The 19,636-nt window shown below is 38.4% G+C and overlaps 2 protein-coding genes across 2 annotated transcripts; both read right to left on the bottom strand.

Moving 5' to 3' along the window:
* Nucleotides 1–6,409: 6,409 nt before the first annotated feature.
* On the bottom strand, nucleotides 6,410–8,057 carry LOC146456492 (transcription factor HES-1-like). The gene is made up of 4 exons (XM_085092918.1): nucleotides 7,877–8,057; nucleotides 7,669–7,764; nucleotides 7,321–7,408; nucleotides 6,410–7,144 (listed from the first exon to the last, which is right to left on the bottom strand). Exons 1-4 carry the CDS (start codon nucleotides 7,925–7,927, stop codon nucleotides 6,618–6,620), a joined length of 762 nt encoding a protein of 253 aa, XP_084949044.1. The 5' UTR covers nucleotides 7,928–8,057; the 3' UTR covers nucleotides 6,410–6,617.
* A 1,332-nt stretch (nucleotides 8,058–9,389) lies between these two features.
* LOC146456493 (transcription factor HES-4-B-like) lies at nucleotides 9,390–12,550 on the bottom strand. Its single transcript, XM_085092919.1, has 4 exons — nucleotides 12,378–12,550; nucleotides 12,169–12,264; nucleotides 11,195–11,282; nucleotides 9,390–10,525 (listed from the first exon to the last, which is right to left on the bottom strand). The coding sequence occupies exons 1-4, from the start codon at nucleotides 12,411–12,413 to the stop codon at nucleotides 10,002–10,004; spliced, it is 744 nt and encodes a 247-aa protein (XP_084949045.1). The 5' UTR covers nucleotides 12,414–12,550; the 3' UTR covers nucleotides 9,390–10,001.
* Nucleotides 12,551–19,636: the final 7,086 nt, after the last annotated feature.

Genomic DNA, 19,636 nt, shown 5'->3' on the forward strand with positions numbered 1-19,636 from the left:
TTCATATTCGAAGTAATGTTTATTTTACTAAAACTAAGTCCCATAAACAGTGACTGCTTCTGTTCATAAAGAGCTGCAAAGGAAGGTGAGAGGAGTGTCATTTGGCAGCTACTGTTTGAAGTCAAAGTTATGATGTCAACATACTTGATGTTCTATTTTTCTTGTGAGTGAGTGGGGGACGAGCGTGCGAGAACAACCCTTGAAAGCCAGTTTAAAATCCTGGATAACTGCCTTTCCTTTTCCGATGAATTTGTTGTTCTGGAAAAAAAATCCATCCACACCCCCTGGAGTATTGTTTTGGTTTCCCCTCCCCTCTCCAATCCCTCTTTGTACATTCTTTTACAATTTTTGGCATAAATTGACACAGTGCTTCCTTTCAGAATTTCCACTCACCTCCCATAGGTTAGGTATTGGTATTTTCTGGAACTGTAGAACACCTTTAGATTTGGCACCTGGCCTGAGCATTTGGTACAAGTCAATAATCAGAAATCAGTCTATCAATCAATATCTGTCAGTTTGAGTGAGTTAATATAGATTGCTAGTGATGCAGGAGAGCTGTGTGACTTGGCCTTGAAATTAACTCTGTTTTAGCATACAGGCTAGATCTTGTGTGGAAAGGGAAGTCCTTTATTTTTAATAACAAGAATTTTACAAAATACTGATTCTGCTCAAGCAAAACATGAATGATAATTGTCAAGTTTTATCCAAAAAAGAGATTGAATTGCTTCATTTAAGGAAAGATAAGTTCCATTCATTTGTAATTTTTTGACTTAACACATTTTTGTTACATAAATATGGAACTATGCTGCGTACTTGATATCCAGTCTTTGAGCCAACATAAGCTGATTTTGTAGCAATTCAAAATCAATTTTTCTCCACTGGTTGATATTCATTATTGTTGATGATTGATTTTGTTAGTTGTTCAGGCCATGTATGTATGTAACTATAGATAAACTGCCAAGTTAGGGTCTGTCTTGACCACTATTTTGTTAACTGCATGTACACATATAGAAGAGAAACATGGTTTATTATGGTATTTAGATATTATTATTATTATTATTATTATTATTATTATTATTATTATTATTATTATTATTAATGTACATCAAATTTGTCAAAATTATTATTTTTTTGTATGGAGGAAACAATTTATTCTAAAAGTAGTAAGTCCAAGTAAATTTGATATTGGCATGTATGCCAGGTATCACAATCGAGTAAGTTTCTTTTGAACACTATTTACAAGAAGTTGCATAGTAAAAGGGTGTAGCTTGGATATGTTCACCTTTGTATGTCAATCATCCGCTAAAGCATAAACATGTCACAGGATGAGGTTATATTTGATTTTGAAAGAGTTTTTAAGAACATTTAGTTAACAGGACTTGCATATCGAAAAGCTATCGGACGAAGGATGGGCATTTTTCCACCATTAACGTGTTGTGGTTTATTAGGAGTCCACATGCATTCATTAGTATTTTTTTAATTTGCAGTGTGGGAATAGGCTCATGGACAGCACCATGCATAGTCAGTTTTTGTATTTTGCTTATTTGTGATGTAGTTTTTGGTATATCAATATATCCCCTTTTTCCATTGCATTGAAATGCATTGTGCGGATAACTATTCTACATGTATTTTATGATAAACCTGTGGACCCTGTTCCTGTTATTATGACAGTAATCATTACTGTCATAATGTCATTCCTATTATTCAAAGTTAGTACCAACTTCGTTTGTTATCACCAATATCATTATCACCCAAGCTTTTGCGGGTTTCTGCTTTAGTAAAGAGAAAGTTTGTTTGGCAGTGAAAATAACTTTAAAATGAGCCGTTTTTGAAGGTTTGTTGATCTTTAAGCTTGGTTTATTTACTGTCAGCCTTTGAACAGCCAGGGTCAGGTTGATGATCAAGTTAGGCTCAATTACCAGCCGCTGTTCGAGGGAGTGGTGGAAATCGAGCCTATGATCAAGTCAGTTAGAAAAAGCTGGTCTGCATTTGCCCATTGGTTATTTAACTTGACAGTAACTTGTGAGCAACTGCTATATACCTGTCTGTACATGTAGTTATTTTCTCTGCTGATGTGTATTTGCCAGGTGAACTGGCCATTTCATGTTTGGAGTCTGTTTTTCATTGTTAACAGTTTAACAACTATTGGATATTTGCTATTTAAAGTTATTAATAAGGGATAAATCTGTTAGCTTCACAGATACCTGCAGTTGTAGCAGTTAAAGTAATTATAATTAAATAGATGAATTTATATTTTAATTTTATATTTACAATGTTTTTCTATTTACAATAAAGGTTATATTGGTCTAATGTTATGTACCAAAGGCAAAGCTTCATGGTGTGCATTTTGTAAAATTATGTGAAGGTATCTTTGTGGTAACCTTGCCAGTCTACTGTGTAGAAATTATTTCTGGTGAAATACAGGAAAAACTAATATCAAAGGGTCAAGGTAAGGTGTGAAAATGCAAGCCTTCCCATGAGCCTTTGGGCCTTTAAAGCCCTCCAGCTGCCTTGGAAAGTGAAACAGTGTGAATAAGAAAAGCATGAAAGTAGAAATTTATTTCTGGGCTGATGATAAAAATAAACAGCATATTATAAGACTTTCCTTTAGTATTATCATACAGGATGCTTTTGATGAACCTAATGAGTCTGCTATAGCTCAGCGATTTGAGGATCCCTTGATTCGCATGCTTCCAACACATAGAAAGTTTAAAGGAAGGAAGGAAGGAAGCCTGAATTTTTTTCAGGCTTCCAATTTCCAATTGCATAAATTGGAAAATTCACTGCGATGATCACTTCTCACTTTCATCTATATCCGCAGTTCATATATGAATTATTTCATATACTTTACAACATAGAAAGTTTCTCAGCGTGGTTTCTGGAATGTTATTGTGTTGTTAGCAGAGAACAAAACAGTTGGAAGATGAAAATGAAACACTTTTGAACCCGTAAGTTTGATTTCTCATCTGACTGGCCCAGAAATAATCATGTCAAAGAACAATATCTCAGCAACATTATTAGTGCAGTTTCTCGTCTTCTCGAGTCTTAAGCGTCATCTTGTATCCCGTTTTATCCAATGCCATAAAGAATACAGCCAATCAGAAAGCTAGAAACCCGTTGCATATTCTGCGGTATACAACGGGTGGTATTCCACGAAAAAATCCCGGCGCTCCTCGCGGTCTACAAATTTTTCCCGCCGGAAGATCGATTGAAGAGTCTGCGAAAGGTAAAAAACTTTCATTCAGAAAAAAGTACTGTCAACAACTAACACAAGGAAGAAGAATAGCCCAGTTTTGACCTTAATTTTGAATTCCTGGAACCAGACGTCGAACATGAAAGTTAATTTAATGAGTGGCATGGGATAAATAAGTTATTCAGTGCTTTCTCGTGGTATACCGTGAATACCCCATCTCGTGACTTGAATTTTCTTTGTATACACACTCGCCTAGGCTCTTGTGTATACTAGAAAAATCAAGTCACTCGTGAGATATTTCACGGTATACCACTCGAAAGCATTGCATAACTAGTATGAAGAAGATCCACTGCACCAAAACATTACCTTCACCACTCACGTTTGGCACAAAGGTAGCAAATTAACCCTTTAACCCCAAATATCAAAGACCAAATTCTTCTATGACCTTCTATCTTGTCTCCATACTTTTCTTATACAAGCACTGGGGAGAAGTTATTAAAATATCAAGAAAATTCACTCTGAGTGATCATATCAATCTTCATGATCCCAGATTTGAATAAGCATTGATATCACAAGGAGAAATTTGATGTTAATCACTGTTAGGGACGGGGGGTGACAACTCTAACAAACGCAGTTTGAGCAATACTAGGTCTTAACCTTAGTCGTCCCGGAAATTTGGATCATCCTCCCGAATTTTTGGGATACATCTCCTTTGATGTCTCGATTTTTTTCTGCAATGTCCCGGAATTATAGCGTGTTTCCCAGAAAAATTTTCTAAGTGTCCCGAATCCCGGAAAAATCTCCAGATTCCTGGAACAATTTTGGCTTTGTCCCGAAACAGCGTTTGTTAGAGCTGTCCCCCCCCGTGTTAGGGCTTCAAGAGTTACTTAAAGGTTTATTCCCCCTGATTTTTATCAACTGTTGGAAAATATGTCTTTGACTAGTATAACATATTAGTCAAAGGTACGAGTCTGTTTCCAACTTAATGTCTTAATGTTTCCAACTGCGAGTCTTATGATAACACGCCCATAAACATCTTGAAACTGTTTAAAACAAACTCCAATGTCCATTTATGCAGCACGTGATCTTTTATTCTGGAATGTTTTACGTCCAAAACACTAGACTAAAAATACACAAACGTTCTTTTTCTCGATTTGGCGTAAGACTGTGAAATGAGTGTGAGTGTACAGTATTTACTGTTTTCTTTCTGATTTATTTATTTATTTATTTATTTTTAAACTTCTAGTGTAGTATTTTACTTTTTTAGAAGTATACCAATTAAAGATTGAAGATGAGATAACGCGCCGTATAAGAGATTTGCCTAAGAAAGTATTCAAAGGAGAAATTCGTCGGCTTCTCTTCGATATTTTCGCAAAAAATGGCTATATCGAATCGCCTATAACAATACAGAAAATATGTCGAGCTAATTAGTTACAACTCCTTAATTTTCAACTTTTTTGTTTTCCTCGTGATTTCTTTACCTTTCCTAAATTCCTTTTCTATCGTTATAAATGTCTTTGGTTGTAATAAATATAATAATAATAATAATAATTCTATCCTTTAGTAGTTGTAAGTCTGGCCCACCAAGATCAGCACTCGCTACCTGTGGCTCATTCAGTTCTACTTCCTTGTTTAATATGGCCTTAGCTGCCATGAGTCTCCTGTAGCTCAGTGGTAGAGCATCCGAACTAGTAATCGGAAGGTCTTAGGTTCAGCCCCTGATAGGAGCACTCGGGTTTCCTTTTTCCGAGTATGCCTGTATGACTTTGAATAATAAATGCTTCTTCCTTGTTTTTTTGGTTGGATTTTTTAATAAACTTAAATATTAGAACTTGGGAAAAAAAACGTACGTAATGTGCGCAGCCACTGACGGCTTTGTTTTGCATTAGCAGAAGCAAACTTGCCCACCTTTTTTAAAACTGTTCAGTTTTCTTGTTGACAATAGGGAGTTTAAGAAACGAGGACGGCAACGGTAACGAGAACGTCATTTAAAAATATAACTTCTCGTTTTTGTAACTCTTTCGCAATCATTTAAATTTGTTTAACTTGGAAAATGCTGGCGAACTCTCCAGGAACTAAATTAGTATGAACGACGTCAAAGTAAGGAAAAATAAAGAAGATTTTGCGTCATACGCTCCCGTTCTCGAGAAAACCTAAAATTTGGTCATTTCACGTTGTTGTTTTGCAAAGGACGGCAAAGAAATGTACCAAAGTGCAAAACGCACGTGCAAAGCGATTGTTTTTGCCCATTTAGCCCATTGTTTTTTGGCGTTCTCGTTAAGCCTGGTTTACACGTACGACGCAAGCATAAGCATAAGCGCAGGGAAAGGAAACCGAAAAACAGTGACAAGTTGTCAGCGTACAATTTAGTTACTCATGCGTTGCCATTTTCCGCCATGTTGGAATCAAATCTCGGCTGCTTCTGCGCTTGCGTATGTCACGTTATGCTTATGCTTATCGCACGTGTAAACATCCTTGTGCTTGTGCTTGTGCTTATTCTTTTGCTTGCGCCGTACGTTTAAACCAGGCTTAAACTCATTATTCCGTGAAAACACATACTAAAACACTGCATGACGAGTTTAACACCGGGGAGAAGACCTCCTTTTTCCGCGTTCCGAGTTATTATAGAAGGGCTTATTAATCACAAATGTTCGACACAACTGAAAACATAACTGGGCTTTCCAAAATACCACTACGCTACATAAATCCCAAGTACACTGTCACTTACTCAGTGCTACTGATCTTACAACTAATCTTATACACAGTACCAATCTCGTTCCCAGAGCCCTTTCTTGCTCCGCTGGACAAGGGTAACGAGGGCTCTGGGAACGAGATTGACACAGTACCACTTACCAAGCACTGGCGAGGGATCACGAGAGTAGGAGGTAGGGGAGGGGTAGGAGAGATGGCTTTTAAACCCCAGTATCAACATGCATATTCTCAATATATGCCTTATGAGTTGTCACCAGTTCTTCTCATTTGTATTTTAATTAAGCTTCACTCCACGCGCTGCCTGAACGCGTGGAATCAGCTAGATAAGTATTAGTTTATTTTCAGTTCTAATCTGATTTCAGATTTAATATGGACGAGCGTAAACTTTGATCATTTCATTCCTCGTGTATATGCCAAAAGAAGCAACACGAGAACTTTAAGACTGCTTATAATAACATTTCATAACAAGCCGGTAACTCAAAAACCAGTCAAGTGTTCCATCAGTTTGTGTGAAAAGACACAACAATTTTAATAGGTAACCTTTCCACACCTATTGTTTATTAGACAAGGGAACAATACGGCATTGTGAGGACATATTTACAAATTATTAACTTCCTTTTGATGTACTGCAATGAGCTTCGCCATTGTTTCGGAGTTTTCAAAAAGCTTTTAAGCTTAAATTGCATAAAGACAGCTTGTTAATTTCTTTGATTTACCATGGTCTCCAAAGAGGGTCATTGTCCGGTCTTAAAGCTTGCGGATCGGGGAAGCCTTGAAACGCTTTATTAAAAACAGGTATTAATTGCGGACTAGAGACCATCGCTACTGGAGTATTTTGGCTTGGTACAAGGACTGCGGCGATTTTTCCGTTAGCTAGTTGTCCTGGAACAATTTGAAATTGAGTGGTGTTTATTAAATTAGGACTTGTTTCCGCATGTTTGGTTACTAGGCTTGGTGTAGGAACAGAAAAGCCTGTTGATACTAGAGGCGAAGCCACTGGTAAGGCGATGGCTGGAGCTTGTGGGAACTGCTGTAGCGGCTTGTCTGTTGGTGACTGCGTCGGTTTTAGAACAGGAGCACAAGGCGTACAGTAGGCCGCGAGATGTGAGATCAAACGAGCACGAACTTGAGCATCCAGACCATCGAGTGACATCAGATAGCGGGTGACTTCATTAGCACACTCGTTATAGCCCGCGCGGTATCGCGCCATGGTGTTAGGGTCAGTTGTATTCACACAAGCTGTTGAAATAACAAATGATACATCTGAGTAAGCTTACATTATCCTTTGTGTTTCTTGAAGGTAAACAAGCGTACATACTAAATGTACATCCTGAATTTGTTTTGTACAGTTCAGTACATCATGTTGTGTCTCTGCAGGAATTCTGCCTTGATTAAAGATTCCTCGTTTCACTCACCTGTCATATTTTGATTTCTTATTGAGCGCAAATAACGTACAGTCATTTCCAAAATGTCTGCTTTCTCCAGTTTTGAGTAGCAGGAGGTCTGTAGAAGGAAAAAAAAATCAGTATTGGGCTTTTTGCCCTCCAACATAACATAAAACACAAAAAGTTACTAGACAAGCAACTAAAACCTGTTACATTTCTACTACTGCGTAAATGGAGTTCTAACGACAAATTTACACCCTCAAAACAGATTTTTAACTGTACAATCAAAACCGAGCAAGGGATTGAAAAGCGACTTATTGTTTATATTTCAAGAAAGCATACATCTGTCTGACTGTATAACATAACAATTTTACTTACGTCTTTTTTCATAGCTTCCAGGATGAGGTTTTTTAACTCATTAAGGCTCTGATTTATCCTTGCTCTGCGCCTCTTTTCCATTAAAGGCTTTGAAGACTGTAAAAACATTGAAAGTAGGGTTAAGATCTCTCAATAAATCATCACAATGTCGCATTAAAACTTAAAGCCCAACAGTTTCCGAAGTTTAAGATAGTTGTTCAACCCTCACCTTTCGCCTGTCATCAGTGGTTGAGTTTCCTGAAGGACTTTCAAGACCCATTTTTCTCAACAAAAGTTTTCCTTCCCGTAAGCTTCAAAACGTTCACAGAGGTTAGTTTTTCGCCACCCTTACTCGAGCCTTCTCTACTCTAAATGCTGTTATGCTGTGATTTCCACGACCGTGGGAAAATTTCAGGGACATCTTACAAATTCATAAGTATTGCCCGAGGGCCAATGAAAACGCATGTACCATACGTTGTAAATAAAACTCGGCTAACGGAGCGTGAGAACAGTCGGCTCTGATTGGCTTATCAGCTGCATAGCATACAAAGTAACATTGATCAAACTGTTGTTTAGAAGCTAATTATGTGGTTCCTCTACAGTGATCCATGCGCACACAAAAGTTCTTATTAAAACTTCATTAACCGAAAACAGACAAACCCATTGTAGTTTCTAAACCATGTCCGTGGGAACGCTTAACGCTCATTGGTTCAGCCGCCAAAGACAACTCGCGCATCACAATACTAATAGAGGTGTTTAAACAAAACGTTCAATAAGGACAATAAGTGTTTATTTCTGCACGTGCCGAAACATTGTGATGGCATGATTCACACTCGATCAGGTTCACTTATAAGATGACCCTGCCGCAAGCGAAACAAAGGGAACTGAAATTTTCCCACGATCTGTCCTTGCGGGAATGTTTATTCATGAATATCCATAACAATTAACGTTTAAAAACAAGTCTAAACAAGTACGCAACCAAAAATTTACACAGTGCTCTAAAAAAGTGTACAGTACATTCTTTGTTGAAAAGACCAGTTTGTTGAGAAATCACAGGTAGGAACTGCATTTCAAAACAAAACAAAATTGTGATCAGCTGCGATGATTTTTGACCTGTGAACAGATGAATAATAGCACAGTTTTAGTATTTCAGTGACGACCAACTAGCACAAAGGATTTTGACTTTTGAACATTTTATCAGGACAAGGAGACAATACACCTAAAATGAACATGTGAGATACTCGTGAGGGGTGGAATGTCTTAATTTAATTATAATTTCATTTTCATAAGAATCAACTCTCAGGAGATTTTGTATAATAACTCAAATTGTTTTAAATTGGTTTTCGACATCAATTCAACGACATGTGTTATCCAGGCTTACGTCAGAGATTGTGTCAGTAGAATGGCAAATCAAACAGTTAATTTACGAAAAGTATTTTGTTTGTACTTTCAAAAATTTTAGGCATTCTGTACATTCTTCACCGCTTAGTCATAGTAAATAAATCCAAGGTACAGCGTACGCTAAACAAAAGTCTTCGACAAAAGATTGGAATGAAGAAAATGAGTGAAATGGCAGACGGAATAATGAGATATTTGCGTGTGTGTCCATCACATAAAATGATTCACTGCTTTGCCACGCTGGCATCGTGTTCGGTTTAAACACTAATTTAAGGCGTTTATGTCTTGTGTATTTACCATTGGCCTTGATGTAAACAAACACACTCAGAAAACAAGACCTCAGAGACAGTGATACACTGAGTTTATTTTCTTAGTATAAGAAATGAGAAAATAATCCTGCGGATTAACTAGGATAGTTTAGTCCATAAAACTGGATCTATATTTTAAGATTTCTCACAAAGTAAGTAATAATATCTATCACATGGTGATAGAAATGCTGATCTCACAAAAATACCAAAAGTATGAAGTGAAAACAAAGGGTACAAGCCCTGTTAAACGGCAAAAGAAAGATAATCCTAAATAAATAAGAAAAAGAAATAACTTTAAGAAATAGTGTTATAACAGTAACTCACACATTTTTTCGGCGGTTATTTTCTTTCTTAAATAACCGATTTCGCATAAGTAAAACATCTTAAAGTTCACACAGTCAAGTAAACCCGGCACACTTGGGGTAGAAAGTTTGCAACTTAAAAAGATCGATTTCTATAGACTACATGATCAAATTACGTTGTAACACTCTATTAACCTCATGTTAAACATGGGAGCTTAAAAACGCATAAAATAGCTAGCTGATAAAAAGAATTGAAAAGTTAGAGCAAAATAATTTAAAAAGCAGACTAATTGTGTAAGAACTATCAAGAAATCGAAGGTATTGCATATTGCTTAAGCAGACGTTATTAAGGAATCGGTTTCCAGAAAAAAGGCCTGTTATCCATTCCTAAAGGTACCGGCCCCTGCGAAGACATACTCTCCTTTGGATCTTTACCAAATACAGGAATGAGGCTAGGCTGCGTACCAGCAGAACTTGATTCTATCAGGAAAGGATTCACTGTTGGTAACAAAACTGCTACTTTGCCGTTTGATATTGGATAAGAGGCTAGCTGATACTGAGTAGCCGGCAATACTTTGGGGCTACTTTGCAACTGAGGTAAAAAAGACAAACTATTTGGAAAAGTCGCTGGTGGTTTGGGTAATATCGGTTGATTTGGAAACGAGGTTTGAGTCAACTGTCCTCTTGCTTCAGCGGCGTCTATTGGCTTGGTTACCAGGCAACGGGTAGCTAGATGTTCAAGGAGCCTTGTTCGTAAGGTGGCGTCTGTGTTTCCCAGACCAGTCACCACTCGAGTGATTTCCGATGCACATTGATTAAAGCCAGCACGATAGTTAGCAAGCGAGGCTTGGTTTGATGCTGGCTGAATACCTGCAGGTATATGAGGAATCAAAGTTATTTCATGACATTACGTATGACCATAGTTACTAGGAAAAAAGCCAGTGAGAGAACATTTACAAAATACACTGTAAATTCAATCGTCATTCCAAAATGCGTCCATTTCGATGAGTTAAACCTCAGTGTTGGGATTTAATCTCGAATCGTCTTTACTGATGGCCTTCTGAACGCTTAAGCGTGGATAATTAATTTGGACCCAAAACAATATTCAACTTTTAGTTGAGAATGAAATTCATCCAAGACTAAATCGGTTGCAGTGTGGACTTCAACGATTTTTTTAAAGGACTTTTCTGTTGTTTTTTTTTTTTAGTGATGATCAAAATGTCTGGGACAGAGCTTATGATTTAGGGAGTGAGAAAAGTGAGATAAACATTGGGGGTGGAGGTTGGGGTATACTACCATTTTCCTCCCATTTTGCTCACTCCCAGCCCCTCCCCCAACTACATCGGATACGTGACTCTTATCGAATTTGATTTTCTTGTACACAATTTGAAGAAAATTCATCAGAGATTTCTTTGCGTACAATGTGAAAATGAATCTTTGCAGCTTTCATTCGCTGGATTTAAATTTCCTAACATGGATGAGCCAGAGAAAACCGCCGTGGACAGGTTGAAGCTAAAGGAAGAGAGTAGAATTGCTTACCTGTCACTTGCTGACTTTTAAGATTTTTCAAATGTTGAACAGTCATCTCTAATATATCAGCCTTCTCTAGCTTGGAATAACAAGAATTCTGAAAAAAAAAAATAAACAAAACGGTTCAAAATGTAAAATGAAGCATGCTGTGAAAGCCATTTGACTTTAAGACCAAAACACGGAGTATTTTTATCTATATATCATTGTTGAAATTCACCAAACTGCTGGAGTTTGAAAGATATGTTTAAAACAAGTTTTCATGAAAAATGAAATAAAATAAAATAAAAAACTTAGTAAAATTGGATGCCCCTGGATAAATATTGAATTAAATAAAAATAAATAAATAAATAAAAATAAGGCTGCCATAGTGGCTTAAATACTACTAAGTAATTTTAAAGCACAAATAATTATTAATCTTGATGAATATGCCGCATGATTTCAACATCTAAGGACCGGAATACTACTGACTAAGCGTTAAAGCAGTATAGTGACCGCTCCCCCTCTCCCACGCGATTCCTCTCATCACGAAAAGCATTAAATACGTAATTAAATAGCATTGAGCCAAACAAAGAAATGGATATTTCAATTGGAATCATCGCTTAATGTATCTGTAAAAAGGCTTACAGAGCTTGCAGCTAAGACGTGTTGAGACTCCTTCTCACACTGACAGGGAATACTTAAATATTAAAAGAATTTCTGCTCCTGGTCTTATTCTATTCAGCAGATAACAATGAATTAAGCAACACAGGGAAGCGAAATATGCTCATTCGGCCACAACTAAACATTTTGAAGATGGAAAAGTTATGACAGAATCAAAGGAATAACTCCCTTAAGTTTTTTTCTTTTCTTTTCTTTTTTTGTTTATAGAGTTCCTAAGGTTGTCACTTAATTATGCTGATGAAATGATTGTTAAGTAGTTAACAGGAATATATTTTTGAAGTTGAAAAACGTGCTTTGCCTGCTAACTTCCAAATGACACTTACATCTTTTCTCATAGCTTCCAGGATTAACTTTTTGAGTTCGTTTAAACTTTCGTTTATTCTCGCACGCCGTCGTTTCTCCATGATCGGCTTAGACGCCTGAAATTGAAATGTAAAAAAATACGAGAAAATTCTCGTCAGCAAAATTTAAAGCACACATAGATTAGTCAAAGATAAGGGAAATTAAAGATCAAAAGTTGGTATAAACTTACTTTCCTGCGATCTTTTGACTTTCCTTCTTCGCTCATTTTTGCTTGAAATTTGATACTTCGATCGCGAAGACAGCCAAGAGAAAAGTTACACGGATTGTCAACTGAGCCAAGCTTTTCACGAACGAGAAGAATGCCACGCTTTGTTCACACTTTTGTTTATGATAACTGGGGCATTGAAATGAGCGTGGGAAAACATCCACAAAACTTAACAATCCCAGACATCACATGCGCCGGCCAATTAAAACTCGTGAACTTGTTTAAAACCTTAACAAATGAAAGCTGATAAAAGGAAGTTGGGACGTGTTAGGTTCGTAAGAGAGGCCGAGTCTGATTGGTACAGACTTAAAGAAGCACGCTGGAATGAGGCAAGTCGCGTGCGTGTAATAAGTGAACAAAAATATTGAGCAAGCAAGCGCATTACAGTGTAAAGTATCTATACACAGTGGAGCACTAGGGTCGTGGGAACAGAACACTCTCATTGGCTGCAAGCTGCATGCTGTCTGTGTCATGGGACTCTAATGGTTTCATGGGTCAGCTCCCACCAAAGGAATTCTGGTTTCTGGGTTGATTGGCACACTCCTATATTGTATTCTGTGCGAACTTGTTGGTATAAATAATAAGCAAACAAGCGAAATTATTTATAAATCACACGAAACTTACGCTCTTGATATTTTAATTGCATGAAACATTGCTCAGGTCAAGTACGCGTATAAATCACACTAAAGAATAAAAAGAAATTTTTAAGGTGATTTTTTTTCACTTTGCTTTGCTATTCTAAAGTGATTTTGTAAACATATAAACATAAGAAGCAAATTTTTCATTAGTCAATCCACCGAAACTAAAATTATAATTGGATGATGCTTGTTTGAAAATTACTTATTGGAATGCATGCGTGGCATTATACTGATGGTAAAACTCGTCCAAATACCCTTGTCTGTTTGAAAACCTTTGGTGACCCATGTGATTAAACAGAGTGAATAAAACACTGGGTTAAAATTTGCCGCTACTTTTAGCACTGAATTGGAAGCGTCAGGAACAATTAAATATACAACAGAGGGAAGTCTGCTGCCTGCAGGCAAGAATCTTCCGTTTGACTGAAACAATTAACCAGGAATATTTGAATCTAAAAGCATACCCGATCATCTATTTAAAAATATTTTCACCTGCAGCTATTTTCGAAAAACATTTAATCTCATCAAAGTGTGTCCTCAATGAGAACCGAACAACAGTTTTGGAAATTTCAAGCTTTATAGCGTGTAAGTTATAATTTCGTCATTCTTAACTCGGTCCTAATTGAAATCACTTTAACTTTTAAAAAAAGCTTTATGTACTTTACATCTTTTATTCTACAGAGATCTGTTAAACATCTATCGGATGCTGTAACCACCCTGTTTCTTCAGGCGATATTTGACGAGTCGTTTTCAAGACACAATTGTTCAAAATTCCGCAGGCGTTAAATTCCTCTATAACATGCCGTAACACACTTGGTCAAGCTCCGTTTACTATTGAGAACATTTCGCTTACTTTACGTTTGAGATTTATCAGTATTATTTGACTTCTTTGTTTCTGTCCGATCCGAGTTTTGAGAAACATATATATGATTGCTACACGAATAGAAAACCGAAGATGTGCATTAACAAATGAACATTTCAAAATACTTACTATAAAATAGTTTATATTAGGACGCAAACTAATTAAGTTGAAAAAAATTCGACCTGAAGTTTGGTTGTTTTAATAATTGTTTGTAGCTTTGGAATTCTTGTTCTATTAGCACTTTAATCACTCTCCAGATAGAATCTCTTTGTCTTTCTGGAAGACGTTCTTGAAGATTCTTTCAGCAATTATCGTTGGAAATATGTTAATTGAAATTATTAAATATGGCGGCATCACAAAAACAGGAAGGTTCTTGAAATTGAGAAGTAGACCGAAGCGAGCTGAGTTTACATGAAATCGTTATCGCTACGAGTTCCACTCCCGAGTACAAAATGGGTCCTTGCTTCGTTTTATTAATATGTAGGAGTTGTTACCCGAATTGTTTTGAGGTTTCTTTCGGTAGCAAAATTATTAAAACTAAAAGCAATTTGGAACAAACAGCCATGCTGCGTTAATACGGAGTGATGGCTAGATCACGTAATGATGCAGTTGAGTAATTTTTTTAAATATTGGTTTTGACATAAGTTTTAGTTTTCCAGGCCCATTTAGGTTTCCGTCTGTCATGTCACTGGCTGACAATAAATATTTATTCGGACCATTGCTGTCAGAGATAAATAAACACACTGAGAACTGAACCTCAGTGGGAACTAGGAAAACTGACTCCAGTATCATGCAAAATGAAATGGGGGCTGAAAAGGAACAACTGGAACGGAAAAATAGCACTGACAGTAATTAAACGAGGATTGTGAAGGTAATTCGAACGAGGGAATCAGCCTCGGTTCCTTCGTCAAAAGGACTGGATTTTCATAAGCGCACTGCAAATTGAAAATGGACAAAATAAAGACATTTCATAATGTTTGGATTTTCGTTCGAACACAGCTTTCAGGGGAAATTTGAAAGTTGATGAAAGTTTACCAACGATTAAGTATACTGTCAGCTAGTTGGGGAGTGAACGATGGAATAATGAACGTTACGTCTTTCACTGAATCATTTCAGGACTGATGTTGTCATGCTATAGAACGAATAGGAATAAATATTGATTGTTAATTGTAAACTGCGAGATTGGAGTTCACAAATCATCTGTATATATATTTATAAATACACAATGAGATTATTTGCTGTGGGTCAGCAGTTTATTTGTGTGACACATATAGTGCAACCTCCATTAATCTTGGAACTTCAGATCAATTTCCGTACTAAAGACGTGCCTTCTTTCTCGTTCGTCTTGCTATTGATTGTTAGCGAACGCCGCTTTTTTTTCTCAGTTCACCTTTCTTCGTGTAGATCATTTTCTCCAAACCTCGCTTTGCCGAACCAATAACTCAGGCTGAGCTAATGTTTTGAAATTTTTCAAATGCTTGAGATTAGAATTGTCTTGATGTTTTAGCCAACGGTCAAACCAATATAACCATTAAATGCATTGCCGGCACTTTTTTAACTCTTCAAAATGAACAACAAATAAATTTGAGCAGCGATGTCTGTATCAGTATCTTCTTGAATTAAACACTTCTCAAACAGGGAATGAAGTTAAAGCGGGGAATGAGTGCTCGAAAAAGTGAAAAATCCAAAGGATTTGAAAGAATGGTCTTCACAAGAGAACCTTTAAGCAAGGATAACAACTGATGAGTTTGAGCAGTTCCGTTCGCTTTTGTGTCCCTGAAACGGAATATGCTAATTCATGTATTTACAATTTCACCCTATAAACACGCCAAAAAAAAAAAAAAAATAGAATCTATATATATATGCTAGATAGCCCTTTCTAGACGGGGAGCGGGGGCGGATATTGCCCGCGGCAAATTTGATAATATTTGAGCAAACACAACAGCGCGCGTTGACATTTTAAACGCGTCACAAGAACCTTATTATCCAAAAGAAGTGTTCATCACGTCTCCTCGTGTTCCACTTGGTTTTCTGGTTTGGTTTCTCGGGTTTTAAAGGACTGTGACTCGTCCAGTCATTCGGGCCGCGCTATCGACTGCATCTTGGATCTCTTTAGTAGCAATCTCGCTCAGTACAACGTGATTAGAGCCAGGTTGTACACCGCAACTCTGGGCACAACGTGTTCCAGAATTATAAACTGATTGATGAAAAGACCACAATGTTCGTGTTAGTTGTTTTTGTTTCCTTGTATATATAAAGGCTTTATTTATCGAGGGTAATACCTAACCGGTAGTAAAAGTGGCCCTCATATTACAATACCATGCTGAAAAGCACCTAAAAACAAAATCAGGATTTAAAGAGTCTGGATAGTAGCAGGGAAGTCAAAAGTTTAAAGAAAACGACAAAAACCTTTAAGTTTACAAAACATGTTTCGACAGAGACTTTTGTCATCTTCAGTTACTTAATGTACGAAGTCGAATTTATAATAGTAGACAAAAATGCTAATTATGATAAACGGTGACAACAAAATGAACATGAAACGTGACAATGTGTCAGTATTCAGTATTATAAAAATTCAATCACTATATACATTACAAAACTAAAAATTAAAAATTTACATCGACATTTAAAAATAAAAAAAGCATTTTGGTTGATAATTGTAAAACTCTTGTGTGCTATAAAGACTGAATGATACAGTAAAACCATAACTGTAAATTGTGTCAAAGATTTCATCTTTGCAACTTGTAAAAAGAAAAAATCGTTTCAGATAACAATCGGAGTGATCGATACTAATCGGTTCCAACCATTCTTTAGCGTTTTATTTCGTTGTTGATATATGGAGAAGCTCCCCAAATTTGTGTGCGAAAAAACCGTTTTTATACAATAAACAGGCTTTATCATTCCACTCGGCGGTTTAATCATTCTACCATGAACAAATCCCCCAAACCATATTTGGTGAACAGTCGAAATAGCTGGAAAAGTCGTTTACAGTTACTAGCTAACAATAGATGGTTCGTTCGTCCGTCAAGCCGACGAAGAACACTTTAAGAGTCTCTTTACGTTGTCTGTAGGTGCGCAGATGGTTGACCATGGCTGAAAATGCCGATCCTTACACGGAAGGTTCGTTGCCATTTGGGATAAGGGATAAGGGGGATCCCCTGGAGGATTGCTGGCTTGAGCTTTCCTGGCCAGTCTTCTTTGCTCCTCCCCTATACAGTCCAGTCTGCCCTCGCATGTCTTAGTACCCTTGTGAATACAAGTACGCCATCTGACCCGGTCCATGGCGGTCTGTTCCCAGGTATCTGTGTTGATGCGGTACGCTTTAAGGCAAGTCTTCAAAATGTCTTTGATGCGCTTCATTTGACCTCAGTGGGATCGCTCTTCATGCAGTATCTCGCCGTAGAAGAGTTCCACGGGCAGCCGATGGTTTGGCATGCGAAGTACTCGGCCTGCCCAAGTTAGATGGGACTGCATCAAAATTGTGTTAATGCTGAGCAGGCCAGCTGGAGCAAGCACTTCACCGTCTGGAATGACGTCGTGGATGATAGATCGAGAAGCATCCTTGAACTCCTGGGGGATTGCCACCTGTTGCCACATGGCAGAAACAGCTCATTGCGCTTTCCGGTCAAGGTTGTGTTACCCTCCTTGAAGACTGCAATGGGGGTTGATTCCAGACATTCTTTTCGAGCGTTCACGAGAGACTGTCTGGTACAGATGTTTTTCAGCTTGGTGATGATAAGCCGTGTTGGAACCTTTTTGCCTCGTGAGCTTCTCTTGGGTTGCAATCGGATGCTGAGATTAGAGACGAATAGGCGGTGGTCTGTCCAGCATTCAGCACCACGCATGGACTTAATCGCCCGTACATCTTGCCTGTGCCTCTTTCTGACTATGGCATAGGCAATAAGGTGTCAGTGCTTAGAGACACTGTTGCATCCACGATGTCCTGTTAAGGGATGGGAGGTGAAAAACTGGGTTGGTGATCAGCAGTTCATGCATGCTCTGTGCAGGTCTAGAGCAGTAGCATACCGTTACTGCTGCAGTTTACTTACTCCGTGTTGTCCAGTGATCCCTAATCAGGAGACAATGTCAAAGCCACCAAGAATAATGAGCTTGTCAGGTTGCGGAACAGCACCAATAATCGAGTGAAGGTCCGGGTAAAACTGCCCTTCACACCACTTAAGTTGGTCATGGTAGGAGCAAAAGGCGCGGATGATGGTAAGATTCACTCCCCTTAGAAAGTCCTGCCAGCTTGCTCACAAGAGCTGTCTTCACAGCAAAGACAACACCAATCCAAAAGGTGTAAGCTCTTCTTCTCCTGCAACTCGATTTTCACTCAAGGCTGCAAAGTCGACCTTTTAACGTGCGAGTATACCTATCGGCGCTTTTCTCCTCAAAGGTCTCTCTGTGCCATAACTATCCAAAAGTGTGCGCACGCTCCATGTGCCGTGGCTGAGGAACAATCCTCATCTTCTTCGTTGTGTTTCGACCGCTGAGATGAGGTCCCCTCCAGCGGCGGTAAGCTGGCAGTAAAAGGATGCTCAGTAACCCAGGTGATGGCCGAACTCCACCGCTGCTCCACTTCAGCGAAGAGCGACCCGATGGCCTAAGCCACCTGTGTGCAGGTTTGTGGCTACGGCTACCAGTGTACGCACACTTGCCGCTTCGTTGCTTGCCCGTCGCCACAGGACTTGGATGACAAACGTGACTTGCGCGGCGACTTGGTTTAAAGTGAGGAAGACTTGTGCACTTGTGCGTCGACTTCACTCTCTCGTCCAAAACCCATCTGGGTACAGCAGCAAGACAGGGCCAAGATGGCCGGAGACGAGTTGGATGCAGTGGATCTTCATAAGGTCCTCGTGATACGTTATGCTCTTCGCGTTCCAAAACGCGTTGCTGGGAATCGCCTTTGTACCCGTTGAACTAGCTGATGGTTTTCCTCCGCGCAGTCGACCAAAACCAGTCTTCAACCTGTAACCCTAGGCAGCCGGGGGTGCGGGCTGGGAGGTACAATCACTTGCGCAAGGTGAACCACCTGGCCAGTGCCCCAGACTGTCTGCCACGTAGCCAATGGTTGGTATATTAAAAGTTACCCCTTATTTTCGACGATATGCTCACCTCTGTATTTGGCGAGGGCGATGATGAAAATTCACCTTAATAATGTAGTGAACACTTATGGAGGGGACAAAAGAAGGAAAATCAGTTCAATACAACTTATGAGTTATTTTTGGTTCATGAGATGAGTTCCTGGTTGATCCTACAGACCATATCCACTCGCAAGGCTTTCAATGTTTTATTTGGCACACGTTTTAGTTGACACAGATCGGACAGAATGATGCTGCTTCTTGAATACAGCTTTATTTTGTTTCATCTTGCTAAAGTAAACTAACAAAGGAAAATTGAAAAGGACTTTTTCTTCATTACAAATCTCACAGGTCTATCCTCGTAGTTATCCTCAAGACGAGAACAAGAGTAAACTTCTTACATTGCCATGGTCACATCGTGGACCAACCCGCGCGGGGGTACTCCTTTAAGAGCTACAGTACATATGGGCTTTTACGACCCAAGAGGGAGGAAGCCTGGATTAAGCCTTGGTCTTAGTCACTAGCAGCCAGTGAGTGTATGATTCTACCAATGCGCCCTCCACTCTATTACTTTGCCTTCTTAGGTATTGATCCACTCCTTTGTTTTTCGTATTCCCTATTCTAAATTCAATAATTAACACAAAG

The sequence above is a fragment of the Pavona decussata genome, unplaced genomic scaffold (assembly GCF_977016875.1).
Source record: "Pavona decussata unplaced genomic scaffold, jaPavDecu1.1 SCAFFOLD_254, whole genome shotgun sequence".
Taxonomy (NCBI): Eukaryota; Metazoa; Cnidaria; class Anthozoa; order Scleractinia; family Agariciidae; genus Pavona; species Pavona decussata.

Bases quoted from the DNA above. Each gene is read 5' to 3' on its own strand.
- LOC146456492 (XM_085092918.1), bottom strand. From the start codon at position 7,927: ATGGGTCTTGAAAGTCCTTCAGGAAACTCAACCACTGATGACAGGCGA. The intron at 7,765-7,876 runs GTGAGGGTTGAA...ATGTTTTTACAG, and splicing joins CCACTGATGACAGGCGAAAG to TCTTCAAAGCCTTTAATGGA. The intron at 7,409-7,668 runs GTAAGTAAAATT...TTCCTTCTACAG, and splicing joins TGGAAGCTATGAAAAAAGAC to ACCTCCTGCTACTCAAAACT.
- LOC146456493 (XM_085092919.1), bottom strand. From the start codon at position 12,413: ATGAGCGAAGAAGGAAAGTCAAAAGATCGCAGGAAA. The intron at 12,265-12,377 runs GTAAGTTTATAC...TTTCAATTTCAG, and splicing joins AGTCAAAAGATCGCAGGAAA to GCGTCTAAGCCGATCATGGA. The intron at 10,526-11,194 runs GTAAGCAATTCT...ATATACCTGCAG, and splicing joins TAAAAGTCAGCAAGTGACAG to GTATTCAGCCAGCATCAAAC.